This window comes from Carcharhinus amblyrhynchos, chromosome 12 (genome assembly GCF_965287045.1).
Source record: "Carcharhinus amblyrhynchos chromosome 12, sCarAmb.v2.hapA, whole genome shotgun sequence".
Taxonomy (NCBI): domain Eukaryota; kingdom Metazoa; phylum Chordata; class Chondrichthyes; order Carcharhiniformes; family Carcharhinidae; genus Carcharhinus; species Carcharhinus amblyrhynchos.
In genome coordinates this window covers 18,105,889-18,122,342 of record NC_137335.1, presented here as the reverse complement: position 1 = coordinate 18,122,342, position 16,454 = coordinate 18,105,889, and the positions used below count along the sequence as shown (strand labels likewise).

The 16,454-nt window shown below is 51.1% G+C and overlaps 1 protein-coding gene across 1 annotated transcript in view; it reads right to left on the bottom strand.

Annotated features, from left to right (window-relative positions):
• Positions 1 to 16,454, bottom strand: part of syndig1 (synapse differentiation inducing 1) — an 87,083-nt gene that overhangs the window by 38,731 nt on the left and 31,898 nt on the right. Inside the window, exon 2 of the mRNA XM_080199752.1 lies at positions 15,852 to 16,426. Coding sequence (XP_080055878.1) covers positions 15,852 to 16,334 — 483 coding nt within the window. The 5' untranslated portion in view covers positions 16,335 to 16,426. The remainder of the gene's footprint in view (positions 1 to 15,851; positions 16,427 to 16,454) is intronic.

Below are 16,454 nucleotides of genomic sequence, written 5' to 3'. Positions count from 1 at the left end.
TGAGAACCGCACGCAGTGATCAGAACTGCACGCAGTGATCAGAACTGCACGCAATGATCAGAACTGCACGCAGTGATCAGAACTGCACGCAGTGATCAGAACTGCAAGCAATGATCAGAACTGCACGCAGTGACCAGAACTGCACGCAGTGATCAGGACTGCACGCAATGATCAGAACCGCACGCAATGATCAGAACCGCACGCAGTGATCAGAACAGCACGCAATGATCAGAACCGCACGCAATGATCAGAACCGCACGCAATGATCAGAACCGCACGCAGTGATCAGAACAGCACGCAATGATCAGAACCGCACGCATTGATCAGAACTGCACGCAGTGATCAGAACTGCACGCAATGATCAGAACCGCACGAAATGATCAGAACCGCATGCAGTGATCAGAACCGCACGCAGTGATCAGAACTGCACGCAGTGATGAGAACCGCACGCAGTGATCAGAACTGCACGCAGTGATCAGAACTGCACGCAATGATCAGAACTGCACGCAGTGATCAGAACTGCACGCAGTGATCAGAACTGCACGCAATGATCAGAACTGCACGCAGTGACCAGAACTGCACGCAGTGATCAGGACTGCACGCAATGATCAGAACCGCACGCAATGATCAGAACCGCACGCAGTGATCAGAACCGCACGCAGTGATCAGAACAGCACGCAATGATCAGAACCGCACGCAATGATCAGAACCGCACGCAGTGATCAGAACTGCACGCAATGATCAGAACTGCACGCAGTCATCAGAACTGCACGCAGTGATCAGAACTGCACGCAATGATCACAACTGCACGCAATGACCAGAACTGCACGCAATGACCAGAACTGCACGCAGTGATCAGAACTGCACGCAATGACCAGAGCTGCACGCAGTGATCAGAACTGCACGCAGTGATCAGAACTGCACGCAATGACCAGAACTGCACGCAGTGATCAGAACCGCACGCAGTGATCAGAACCGCACGCAATGACCAGAACCGCACGCAGTGACCAGAACCGCACGCAGTGATCAGAACCGCACGCAGTGATCAGAACTGCACGCAGTGATCAGAACTGCACGCAGTGATCAGAACTGCACGCAGTGATCAGAACTGCACGCACTGATCAGAACTGCACGCAATGACCAGAACTGCACGCAGTGATCAGAACTGCACGCAGTGATCAGAACAGCACGCAATGATCAGAACAGCGCGCAATGATCAGAACCGCACGCAATGATCAGAACCGCACGCAATGATCAGAACCGCACGCAATGATCAGAACCGCACGCAATGATCAGAACCGCACGCAATGACCAGAACTGCACGCAGTGATCAGAACTGCACGCAGTGATCAGAACGGCACGCAGTGATCAGAACTGCACGCAGTGATCAGAACTGCACGCAGTGATCAGAACTGCACGCAGTGATCAGAACTGCACGCAATGACCAGAACTGCGCGCAGTGACCAGAACTGCACGCAGTGATCAGAACTGCACGCAATGATCAGAACTGCACGCAGTGACCAGAACTGCACGCAGTGATCAGAACTGCACGCAGTGATCAGAACCGCACGCAATGACCAGAACTGCACGCAGTGACCAGAACTGCACGCAATGGCCAGAACTGCACGCAGTGACCAGAACTGCACGCAGTGATCAGAACTGCACGCAGTGATCAGAACTGCACGCAGTGATCAGAACCGCACGCAATGACCAGAACTGCACGCAGTGATCAGAACTGCACGCAATGACCAGAACTGCACGCAGTGACCAGAACTGCACGCAGTGATCAGAACTGCACGCAGTGATCAGAACCGCACGCAATGACCAGAACCGCACGCAATGATCAGAACCGCACGCAATGGTCAGAACTGCACGCAATGACCAGTACTGCACGCAGTGATCAGAACTGCACGCAGTGATCAGAACTGCACGCAATGACCAGAACTGCACGCAGTGATCAGAACCGCACGCAGTGATCAGAACCGCACGCAATGATCAGACCTGCACGCAATGATCAGAACTGCACGCAATGACCAGAACTGCACGCAGTGATCAGAACCGCACGCAGTGATCAGAACCGCACGCAATGATCAGAACTGCACGCAATGACCAGAACTGCACGCAATGATCAGAACTGCACGCAATGATCAGAACTGCACGCAATGATCAGAACTGCACGCAATGATCAGAACTGCACGCAGTGACCAGAACTGCACGCAGTGATCAGAACTGCACGCAGTGATCAGAACCGCACGCAGTGATCAGAACCGCACGCAGTGATCAGAACCGCACGCAGTGATCAGAACCGCACGCAATGACCAGAACTGCACGCAGTGATCAGAACCGCACGCAGTGATCAGAACTGCACGCAATGATCAGAACTGCACGCAGTGACCAGAACTGCACGCAGTGATCAGAACCGCACGCAGTGATCAGAACCGCACGCAATGACCAGAACTGCACGCAGTGATCAGAACCGCACGCAGTGATCAGAACCGCACGCAATGATCAGAACCGCACGCAATGACCAGAACTGCACGCAATGATCAGAACTGCACGCTGTGATGAGAACTGCACGCTGTGATGAGAACTGCACGCAGTGATCAGGACTGCACGCAGTGATCAGAACCGCACGCAATGATCAGAACCGCACGCAATGACCAGAACTGCACGCAGTGATCAGAACTGCACGCTGTGATGAGAACTGCACGCTGTGATGAGAACTGCACGCAGTGATCAGGACTGCACGCAGTGATCAGAACCGCACGCAATGATCAGAACCGCACGCAATGACCAGAACTGCACGCAGTGATCAGAACTGCACGCTGTGATGAGAACTGCACGCTGTGATGAGAACTGCACGCAGTGATCAGGACTGCACGCAGTGATCAGAACTGCACGCAATGATCAGAACTGCACGCAGTGATCAGAACCGCACGCAGTGATCAGAACCGCACGCAATGATCAGAACCGCACGCAATGACCAGAACTGCACGCAGTGATCAGAACTGCACGCTGTGATGAGAACTGCACGCTGTGATGAGAACTGCACGCTGTGATGAGAACTGCACGCAGTGATCAGGACTGCACGCAGTGATCAGAACCGCACGCAATGATCAGAACTGCAGGCAATGATCAGAACTGCACGCAATGATCAGAACTGCACGCAGTGATCAGAACTGCACGCAGTGATCAGAACTGCACGCAGTGATCAGAACTGCACGCAATGATCAGAACTGCACGCAGTGATCAGGACTGCACGCAGTGATCAGAACTGCACGCAATGATCAGAACTGCACGCAATGATCAGAACTGCACGCAGTGATCAGAACTGCACGCAGTGATCAGAACTGCACGCAATGATCAGAACTGCACGCAATGATCAGAACTGCACGCAATGATCAGAACTGCACGCAGTGATCAGAACTGCACGCAATGATCAGAACTGCACGCAATGATCAGAACTGCACGCAATGATCAGAACTGCACGCAGTGATCAGAACTGCACGCAGTGATCAGAACTGCACGCAGTGATCAGAACTGCACGCAGTGATCAGAACTGCACGCAGTGATCAGAACCGCACGCAATGATCAGAACCGCACGCAGTGATCAGAACCGCACGCAATGACCAGAACTGCACGCAGTGACCAGAACTGCACGCAGTGATCAGAACCGCACGCAATGATCAGAATTGCACGCAGTGATCAGAACTGCACGCAATGATCAGAACTGCACGCAATGACCAGAACTGCACGCAGTGATCAGAACTGCACGCAATGATCAGAACTGCACGCAATGATCAGAACTGCACGCAGTGATCAGAACTGCACACAGTGATCAGAACTGCACGCAATGATCAGAACTGCACGCTGTGATCAGAACTGCACGCACTGATCAGAACTGCACGCAGTGATCAGAACTGCACGCAATGACCAGAACTGCACGCAATGACCAGAACTGCACGCAATGATCAGAACTGCACGCAATGACCAGAACTGCACGCAGTGATCAGAACTGCACGCAATGATCAGAACTGCACGCAATGATCAGAACTGCACGCAATGATCAGAACTGCACGCAATGATCAGAACCGCACGCAATGATCAGAACTGCACGCAATGATCAGAACCGCACGCAATGATCAGAACTGCACGCAGTGATCAGAACTGCACGCTGTGATCAGAACTGCACGCAGTGATCAGAACTGCACGCAATGATCAGAACTGCACGCAATGATCAGAACTGAACGCAATGATCAGAACTGCACGCAGTGATCAGAACTGCACGCAGTGATCAGAACCGCACGCAGTGATCAGAACTGCACGCAATGATCAGAACCGCACGCAATGATCAGAACCGCACGCAGTGATCAGAACCGCACGCAGTGATCAGAACTGCACGCAGTGATCAGAACCGCACGCAATGATCAGAACCGCACGCAATGATCAGAACCGCACGCAGTGATCAGAACCGCACGCAGTGATCAGAACCGCACGCAGTGATCAGAACCGCACGCAGTGATCAGAACCGCACGCAATGATCAGAACCGCACGCAATGATCAGAACCGCACGCAATGATCAGAACCGCACGCAGTGATCAGAACCGCACGCAGTGATCAGAACCGCACGCAATGATCAGAACCGCACGCAGTGATCAGAACCGCACGCAGTGATCAGAACCGCACGCAATGATCAGAACCGCACGCAATGATCAGAACCGCACGCAATGATCAGAACCGCACGCAGTGATCAGAACCGCACGCAGTGATCAGAACCGCACGCTGTGATCAGAACTGCACGCAGTGATCAGAACTGCACGCAGTGATCAGAACCGCACGCAGTGATCAGAACCGCACGCAATGATCAGAACCGCACGCAATGATCAGAACCGCACGCAATGATCAGAACCGCACGCAATGATCAGAACCGCACGCAATGATCAGAACTGCACGCAATGATCTGAACCGCACGCAGTGATCAGAACCGCACGCAATGATCAGAACCGCACGCAATGATCAGAACTGCACGCAGTGATCAGAACTGCACGCAGTAATCAGAACCGCACGCAATGATCAGAACCGCACGCAATGATCAGAACCGCACGCAGTGATCAGAACCGCACGCAGTGATCAGAACCGCACGCAGTGATCAGAACCGCACGCAGTGATCAGAACCGCACGCAGTGATGAGAACCGCACGCAATGATCAGAACTGCACGCAGTGATCAGAACTGCACGCAGTGATCAGAACCGCACGCAGTGATCAGAACCGCACGCAGTGATGAGAACCGCACGCAATGATCAGAACTGCACGCAGTGATCAGAACCGCACGCAGTGATCAGAACCGCACGCAGTGATGAGAACCGCACGCAATGATCAGAACTGCACGCAGTGATCAGAACTGCACGCAATGATCAGAACCGCACGCAGTGATCAGAACTGCACGCAGTGACCAGAACTGCACGCAGTGACCAGAACCGCACGCAGTGATCAGAACCGCACGCAATGATCAGAACTGCACGCAATGATCAGAACTGCACGCAATGATCAGAACTGTACGCAGTGACCAGAACTGCACGCAGTGATCAGAACTGCACGCAATGATCAGAACTGCACGCAATGATCAGAACTGCACGCAGTGATCAGAACTGCACGCAGTGATCAGAACTGCATGCAATGATCAGAACTGCACGCAATGATCAGGACTGCACGCAATGACCAGAACTGCACGCAGTGATCAGAACCGCACGCAGTGATCAGAACTGCACGCAATGATCAGAACTGCACGCAATGATCGGAACTGCACGCAATGATCAGAACTGCACGCAGTGATCAGAAATGCACGCAGTGATCAGAACTGCACGCAGTGATCAGAACTGCACGCAATGATCAGAACTGCACGCAATGACCAGAACTGCACGCACTGATCAGAACTGCACGCAATGACCAGAACTGCACGCAATGATCAGAACTGCACGCACGGATCAGAACTGCACGCAATGATCTGAACTGCACGCAGTGATCAGAACTGCACGCAGTGATCAGAACTGCACGCAGTGATCAGGACTGCACGCAGTGATCAGGACTGCACGCAATGATCAGAACCGCACGCAGTGATCAGAACCGCACGCAGTGATCAGAACCGCACGCAGTGATCAGAACTGCACGCAGTGATCAGAACTGCACGCAGTGATCAGAACTGCACGCAGTGATCAGAACTGCACGCAATGATCAGAACTGCACGCAATGATCAGAACTGCACGCAGTGATCAGAACTGCACGCAGTGATCAGAACTGCACGCAATGACCAGAACTGCACGCAGTGATCAGAACTGCACGCAGTGATCAGGACTGCACGCAGTGATCAGGACTGCACGCAATGATCAGAACCGCACGCAGTGATCAGAACTGCACGCAGTGATCAGAACCGCACGCAGTGATCAGAACTGCACGCAATGATCAGAACTGCACGCAGTGATCAGAACTGCACGCAGTGATCAGAACTGCACGCAATGACCAGAACTGCACGCAATGACCAGAACTGCACGCAGTGATCAGAACTGCACGCAATGACCAGAACTGCACGCAGTGATCAGAACCGCACGCAATGACCAGAACCGCACGCAGTGACCAGAACTGCACGCAGTGACCAGAACTGCACGCAGTGATCAGAACTGCACGCAGTGATCAGAACTGCACGCAGTGATCAGAACTGCACGCAGTGATCAGAACTGCACGCAATGATCAGAACTGCACGCAGTGACCAGAACTGCACGCAGTGATCAGAACTGCACCCAGTGATCAGAACTGCACGCAGTGATCAGAACTGCACGCAGTGATCAGAACTGCACGCAGTGAGCAGAACTGCACGCAATGATCAGAACAGCACGCAATGATCAGAACTGCACGCAATGATCAGAACTGCACGCAGTGATCAGAACTGCACGCAGTGATCAGGACTGCACGCAGTGAGCAGAACTGCACGCAATGATCAGAACAGCACGCAATGATCAGAACTGCACGCAGTGACCAGAACTGCACGCAGTGATCAGAACTGCACGCAGTGATCAGAACTGCACGCAGTGATCAGAACTGCACGCAGTGAGCAGAACTGCACGCAATGATCAGAACAGCACGCAATGATCAGAACTGCACGCAATGATCAGAACCGCACGCAATGATCAGAACCGCACGCAGTGACCAGAACTGCACGCAATGATCAGAACTGCACGCAATGATCAGAACCGCACGCAATGACCAGAACCGCACGCAGTGATCAGAACCGCACGCAGTGATCAGAACTGCACGCAATGACCAGAACTGCACGCAGTGATCAGAACTGCACGCAGTGATCAGAACTGCACGCAGTGATCAGAACTGCACGCAGTGATCAGAACTGCACGCAATGACCAGAACTGCGCGCAGTGACCAGAACTGCACGCAGTGATCAGAACTGCACGCAATGACCAGAACTGCACGCAGTGATCAGAACTGCACGCAGTGATCAGAACTGCACGCAGTGATCAGAACCGCACGCAATGACCAGAACCGCACGCAATGATCAGAACCGCACGCAGTGATCAGAACCGCACGCAATGACCAGAACTGCACGCAGTGATCAGAACTGCACGCAGTGATCAGAACTGCACGCAGTGATCAGAACTGCACGCAATGACCAGTACTGCACGCAGTGATCAGAACTGCACGCAGTGATCAGAACTGCACGCAGTGACCAGAACTGCACGCAGTGACCAGAACCGCACGCAGTGATCAGAACCGCACGCAATGATCAGAACCGCACGCAATGATCAGACCTGCACGCAATGACCAGAACTGCACGCAGTGACCAGAACTGCACGCAATGATCAGAACTGCACGCAGTGATCAGAACCGCACGCAGTGATCAGGACCGCACGCAGTGATCAGAACCGCACGCAGTGATCAGAACTGCACGCAGTGATCAGAACTGCACGCAGTGATCAGAACTGCACGCAGTGATCAGAACTGCACGCAGTGATCAGAACTGCACGCAGTGATCAGAACCGCACGCAGTGACCAGAACCGCACGCAGTGATCAGAACCGCACGCAGTGATCAGAACCGCACGCAGTGATCAGAACCGCACGCAGTGATCAGAACCGCACGCAGTGATCAGAACTGCACGCATTGATCAGAACTGCACGCAGTGATCAGAACTGCACGCAATGACCAGAACTGCACGCAGTGATCAGAACTGCACGCTGTGATCAGAACTGCACGCAATGATCAGAACTGCACGCTGTGATCAGAACTGCACGCAGTGATCAGAACTGCACGCAATGATCAGAACTGCACGCAGTGATCAGAACTGCACGCTGTGATCAGAACTGCACGCAGTGATCAGAACTGCAGGCAATGACCAGAACTGCACGCAATGATCAGAACTGCACGCTGTGATCAGAACTGCACGCTGTGATCAGAACTGCACGCAGTGATCAGAACTGCAGGCAATGACCAGAACTGCACGCAATGATCAGAACTGCACGCTGTGATCAGAACTGCACGCAGTGATCAGAACTGCAGGCAATGACCAGAACTGCACGCAATGATCAGAACTGCACGCAATGATCAGAACTGCACGCTGTGATCAGAACTGCACGCAGTGATCAGAACTGCAGGCAATGATCAGAACTGCACGCAGTGATCAGAACTGCACGCAATGATCAGAACTGCACGCAGTGATCAGAACTGCACGCAATGATCAGAACTGCACGCAGTGATCAGAACTGCACGCAGTGATCAGAACTGCACGCAATGATCAGAACTGCACGCAGTGATCAGAACTGCACGCTGTGATCAGAACTGCACGCAGTGATCAGAACTGCAGGCAATGACCAGAACTGCACGCAATGATCAGAACTGCACGCTGTGATCAGAACTGCACGCAGTGATCAGAACTGCAGGCAATGACCAGAACTGCACGCAATGATCAGAACTGCACGCTGTGATCAGAACTGCACGCAGTGATCAGAACTGCAGGCAATGATCAGAACTGCAGGCAATGATCAGAACTGCACGCAGTGATCAGAACTGCAGGCAATGACCAGAACTGCAGGCAATGATCAGAACTGCACGCAATGATCAGAACTGCACGCTGTGATCAGAACTGCACGCAATGATCAGAACTGCACGCAATGATCAGAACTGCACGCAATGATCAGAACTGCACGCTGTGATCAGAACTGCACGCAGTGATCAGAACTGCACGCAATGATCAGAACTGCACGCAATGATCAGAACTGCACGCAGTGATCAGAACTGCACGCAGTGATCAGAACTGCTCGCAATGATCAGAACTGCACGCAGTGATCAGAACTGCACGCAGTGATCGGAACTGCACGCAGTGATCAGAACTGCACGCAGTGATCAGAACTGCACGCAATGATCAGAACCGCACGCAGTGATCAGAACCGTACGCAGTGATCAGAACTGCACGCAATGATCAGAACTGCACGCAGTGATCAGAACTGCACGCAATGATCAGAACTGCACGCAGTGATCAGAACTGCACGCAATGATCAGAACTGCACGCAGTGATCAGAACTGCACGCAATGATCAGAACTGCACGCAGTGATCAGAACTGCACGCAGTGATCAGAACTGCACGCAATGATCAGAACTGCACGCAATGATCAGAACTGCACGCAGTGATCAGAACTGCACGCAGTGATCAGAACTGCACGCAGTGATCAGAACTGCACGCAATGATCAGAACTGCACGCAGTGATCAGAACTGCACGCAATGATCAGAACCGCACGCAATGATCAGAACCGCACGCAATGATCAGAACTGCACGCAGTGATCAGAACTGCACGCAATGATCAGAACTGCACGCAGTGATCAGAACTGCACGCAATGATCAGAACTGCACGCAGTGATCAGAACTGCACGCAGTGATCAGAACTGCACGCAATGATCAGAACTGCACGCAGTGATCAGAACTGCACGCAATGATCAGAACCGCACGCAATGATCAGAACCGCACGCAGTGACCAGAACTGCACGCAGTGACCAGAACTGCACGCAATGATCAGAACTGCACGCAGTGATCAGAACTGCACGCTGTGACCAGAACTGCACGCAATGATCAGAACTGCACGCAGTGATCAGAACTGCACGCAGTGATCAGAACTGCACGCAGTGATCAGAACTGCACGCTGTGATCAGAACTGCACGCAGTGATCAGAACTGCACGCAATGGTCAGAACTGCACGCAGTGATCAGAACTGCACGCAATGATCAGAACTGCACGCAATGACCAGAACTGCACGCAATGACCAGAACTGCACGCAATGACCAGAACTGCACGCAATGATCAGAACTGCACGCAGTGATCAGAACTGCACGCAGTGATCAGAACTGCACGCTGTGATCAGAACTGCACGCAGTGATCAGAACTGCACGCAATGGTCAGAACTGCACGCAGTGATCAGAACTGCACGCAATGATCAGAACTGCACGCAATGACCAGAACTGCACGCAATGACCAGAACTGCACGCAATGACCAGAACTGCACGCAGTGATCAGGACTGCACGCAGTGATCAGAACTGCACGCAGTGATCAGAACTGCACGCAGTGATGAGAACTGCACGCAGTGATCAGAACTGCACGCAGTGATCAGAACTGCACGCAATGATGAGAACTGCACGCAGTGATGAGAACTGCACGCAATGATCAGAACTGCACGCAGTGATCAGAACTGCACGCAATGATGAGAACTGCACGCAGTGATGAGAACTGCACGCAATGATCAGAACTGCACGCAGTGATCAGAACTGCACGCAATGATCAGAACTGCACGCAGTGATGAGAACTGCACGCAGTGATGAGAACTGCACGCAATGATCAGAACTGCACGCAGTGATGAGAACTGCACGCAGTGATCAGAACTGCACGCAATGATCAGAACTGCACGCAGTGATGAGAACTGCACGCAGTGATGAGAACTGCACGCAATGATCAGAACTGCACGCAGTGATGAGAACTGCACGCAGTGATCAGAACTGCACGCAATGATGAGAACTGCACGCAGTGATCAGAACTGCACGCAATGATCAGAACTGCACGCAATGATCAGAACTGCACGCAATGATCAGAACTGCACGCAATGATCAGAACTGCACGCAGTGATCAGAACTGCACGCAGTGATGAGAACTGCACGCAGTGATGAGAACTGCACGCAGTGATCAGAACTGCACGCAGTGATGAGAACTGCACGCAGTGATCAGAACTGCACGCAGTGATCAGAACTGCACGCAGTGATCAGAACTGCACGCAGTGATGAGAACTGCACGCAGTGATGAGAACTGCACGCAATGATCAGAACTGCACGCAATGATGAGAACTGCACGCAATGATCAGAACTGCACGCAATGATCAGAACTGCACGCAGTGATGAGAACTGCACGCAGTGATGAGAACTGCACGCAATGATCAGAACTGCACGCAGTGATGAGAACTGCACGCAGTGATCAGAACTGTACGCAATGATCAGAACTGCACGCAATGATGAGAACTGCAAGCAGTGATCAGAACTGCACGCAATGATGAGAACTGCACGCAATGATGAGAACTGCACGCAGTGATCAGAACTGCACGCAATGATCAGAACTGCACGCAATGATCAGAACTGCACGCAGTGATGAGAACTGCACGCAGTGATCAGAACTGCACGCAATGATCAGAACTGCACGCAATGATCAGAACTGCACGCAGTGATGAGAACTGCACGCAGTGATGAGAACTGCACGCAATGATCAGAACTGCACGCAATGATCAGAACTGCACGCAATGATGAGAACTGCACGCAGTGATCAGAACTGCACGCAATGATCAGAACTGCACGCAGTGATGAGAACTGCACGCAGTGATGAGAACTGCACGCAATGATCAGAACTGCACGCAGTGATGAGAACTGCACGCAGTGATCAGAACTGCACGCAGTGATCAGAACTGCACGCAGTGATCAGAACTGCACGCAATGATGAGAACTGCACGCAGTGATGAGAACTGCACGCAATGATCAGAACTGCACGCAGTGATGAGAACTGCACGCAGTGATGAGAACTGCACGCAGTGATCAGAACTGCACGCAGTGATCAGAACTGCACGCAGTGATCAGAACTGCACGCAATGATGAGAACTGCACGCAGTGATGAGAACTGCACGCAATGATCAGAACTGCACGCAGTGATGAGAACTGCACGCAGTGATCAGAACTGTACGCAATGATCAGAACTGCACGCAATGATGAGAACTGCAAGCAGTGATCAGAACTGCACGCAATGACCAGAACTGCACGCAGCGATTAGAACTGCACGCAGCGATTAGAACTGCACGCAATGATGAGAACTGCACGCAATGATCAGAACTGCACGCAATGACCAGAACTGCACGCAGTGATCAGAACTGCACGCAGTGATCAGAACTGCACGCAGTGACCAGAACTGCACGCAGTGATCAGAACTGCACGCAGTGACCAGAACTGCACGCAGTGACCAGAACTGCATGCAATGACGAGAACTGCACGCAGTGACCAGAACTGCACGCAGTGATCAGAACTGCACGCAATGACCAGAACTGCACGCAATGACCAGAACTGCACGCAGTCATGGGGGTAGAAAGCATAATTCCAGAGCATTAGTCTAAACATTTGATTTAAAATAAGACATGGGCTCAAATGAGTAAATCACACATTGAAGACTGATATCCTTATCATAAAAATTGATCAACGCCTGGAATGAGCTTTCAGACAGAGTGGAGAAGAGGGAGATTCTGGGAGCATTTAAAAAGATGCTCAACATTTTTTCATTCATTCAAGGGAAATGGGTGTCGCTGGCCAGCCAGCATTTATTGCCCATCCCTGGTTGCCCTTGTTCAAGGGGCAGTTGAGAGTCAACCAAGTTGCTGTGGCCCGAGAGTCACATATAGGCCAGACCAGGTAAGGACGGCAGATTTCCTTCCCTAAAGGACATTAGTGAACCAGATGGTTTTTCCGACAATGGTTTCATGGTCATCAGTAGATTCTTAATGCCAGATACTTTTTATGGATTCCAAATTCCACCATCTGCTGTGGCGGGATTCGAACCCGGGTCCCCAGAATATTAGCTGATTTTCTGGATTGACAGATGGTGATAATACCGGTAGCCCATCGCCTTGGCAAGTTGAAAGAAGTTAAAATAGACAGAGGGGAGGAAAGTTGTCAGATTTTTACACATTAAAGGTGGGATTTTCTGGCCGTTCCTGATGGTGGGATTCTCCAGTCCAGCCAAGGCTGACCCCTTGCTGTGGGTTCCCTGCTGGCGGAGGGGCGAACAATAAGAAACCCTGTTGGCAGCAGCAGGACTGGAAGAAGTTAAAAGCTTATTTATTAGTGTCACAAGTAGGTGTACATTAACATTGCAGTGAAGTTATTGTGAGAATCCCCTACTTGGCACACTGTGGAGCCTATTTAGGTATACGAGGGAGAAATTTGCATAGTCAATGCACCTAACCGGCGCATCTTTTGGACTATGGAAAGAACCGGAGTACTCAGAGGAAACCCACACAGACACAGGGAGAACGTGCTGACTCCACACACACAGTAGCCCAAGCCGGGAAGCGAACTTGGGTCCCTGATGCTGTGAGGCAGCAGTGCTAACCACTGTGCCAATGTGCCGTGGCAGTGCGTCCCTGCTCTTAATAACTCAGTGTGCTAAATAAACCTTTTACCTGGTCTTCTTCCAATTTTCCTCAATCTATGTCCGCTGGTTAGACAGTTAAACTGCCTGGCAGTAAACCCTGGCAGATAATAACATCCTTGATATGACTTCTTCCAGCTCCTGCACCCACACAGTCATTACTGGCAATTTGCTTCATATCATCACAGGATGGTGTTTACTTTCATTTTGTTTTTGTCAACTTGGGCAAAAGCATTTAATGTGGAAACTGAAAGGTGATTCGGTGACCTAATTATCACAACAGTTCATCAGCCTGGCTTTGCTAACAATTACTGTGCTTGACTGGCTTCAGTTTAATGGATAGGGTGACCCCCCTGGTGTTATCTGCCACAATCAGAGTTGTGTCTTGGTAATACTAGTGCCCAGCCATCGGAAGGCGGCATGTTTAAGTCCCACTACAGTGTTAAATCTACATGGACACTCCGGTGGAGTACTGAAGGAGTGCTGCATGGCATTTGGTGCAGTCTTTTGGGACGGGACACTAAACTGAGACTATCTGTCCTTTCAGATGGACATTAAACATCCGATGAAGAGTAGGGAAACTCTCCTTGGTTTCTCGACCAACGGTTATCCCTTGATCAAGATTAAACAAATGGTCTGCTTATTATTGCATGGCTAGTCACGTGAGCTTGCTGTGCCTTCATTATCTGCCCTGTTTCTCGATATTATAACATTTCAAAAGTGTTCACTGGGCTGTAAAATGCTTTGCAATGGTCCTGACAAGCAATACACAATTGCAATTTTAAAAAATGGTTTTAAATAAACTCTTTCATTACTTCTCTACTGAACGTGGGAAGACTTATATTGTAATCAGCTCAGCGATTGCAACCTTCAGTGTGTGACAATTGTCATTATTCTGCCAAGGTGCCTGTGCTTCTCATTTGTATTATGTAAAAGAAATTCCTGGCTTCCCACACCCCCATCTCTGTAACCTCCTCCAATCCTCAGAGATCCTCAGAGATCTCTGCGCTCTTTGAATTCTGGCCTCCAGCAGGTCTCCATTTTCCATCACCCCCATCATTGACTTTCAGGAGCCTTGGCCTTCAGCTCTGGAACTCTGCCTCGCTGCCCTCCTCGGCAATGGTTCTTTATAGGCTACAGCTTTGACAAAATTCTGGGTCACCTGCTCTGCTATCCTCCTCCCAGGGCTGGGTCTAGTGTTTAATTTTCAAACAGCTCTGTGAAGCACCTTGGGACTTTTTTAAAACTATGTCAAAATAAATGCAAATTGTTATTGTTCACTCCCCCGCTCTGTCCCTGCCATCTCTCTCGGGAGCTGAGAGCACAGATTGTGTTTCCATCGACTTCAGGGGAGCCTAGTGATATTATCGCTCGAGTATTCATCCAGAAATTCTGCTAATGTCCTGGTGACCCAGGTTCGAATCCCGCCGCAGCGAATGGTGGAATTTGAATTCAATTTTTAAAAAAATCTGGAATTAAGAATCTACTGATGACCATGAAATCATTGTCGGAAAAAACCCATCTGGTTCACTAATGTACTTTAAGGAAGGAAGTCTGCTGTCCTTACCTGGTCTGGCCTACATGGGACTCCAGAGCAATGTGGTTGATTCTCAGCTGCCCTCTGAACAGGGCAATTAGGGATGGGCCATAAATGCTGGCCAGCCAGTGATGCCCATATCCCATGAGTGAATACAAAAAATGGAATATAAAATCAGGTGAAGTTGTATAATGGGCTTGCAAGGCCCAATTCTGTACTCTCTCCCATTGGGCAGGTTACCCCCCCAACTCCCAGTAGTTAGATTCTGAAGAATCATAGAATCCCTACAGTACAGAAGGAGGTCAGTCAGCCCATCAAGTCTATACCGACCACAATCCCACCCTATTCCTGTAACCCACGCATTTGCCCTCTAATCCCCCAGACATAGGGTCAATGTAGCATGGCCAATCATGTCTTTGGGCTGCGGGAGGAAACCAGAGCACTTGGAGGAAACCCACACAGACATGGGGAGAACATGCAAACTCCACACGGACAGTAACCTGAGGCCGGAATTGAACATGGGACCTTGGCGCTGTGGCACTAACCACTGTGCCACCGTGCCACCCATAATTATTCTGAAACAGATTCCTACCTCCAGCTCCTGGAAGTCATCTTCATCCTCCACGTCGTAAGACAGGGTTTGCACTTTACTATCATCTGCTGCCAGGTCTATAAATTGGCTTTCTCCATAGTCCAGGCCATCCTTTGTGGGGGACCTGCTTTCAATAAAGGTAGTTTCACAGCAGTCTGAGCTGTTGCTCTCACTCCAGGGTCTCAGGATGCCCTCAGAGTACAAGATGATACTGGGTCGGTATTGGGCGTCGACCGTGTGTTGCAGGGTACTGGGGTTGAGGACCTGTTGCTGGCTGGAATCATTCCTGCTCCTCTCTATGTAGTTCTGAGGTGGGAAACTCCCCAGTGTGTGTCCCTGGTATTGAGGCGCTGAATAAAGGGGCACCAGGCCATCCTTGCTGTCTGCCGCCAAGTCTTTGGTGTTGATTAGACCGTTCCTCTTGCCAGCCTCCACAGGAGCTGTGTGACTCAAGCCCTTGCCTTGATCCACGTGACCCTCCATTTGCTTTGCTACCTCCGAACTAGTTTCCTCAGAATTCCCACTGCTGCCCAAAGTTATTTAAGTGGAGCCCATCCGACCCTTAGGTCTTCTTCCTGTTGAGAAAACAGAAATATTATTTTG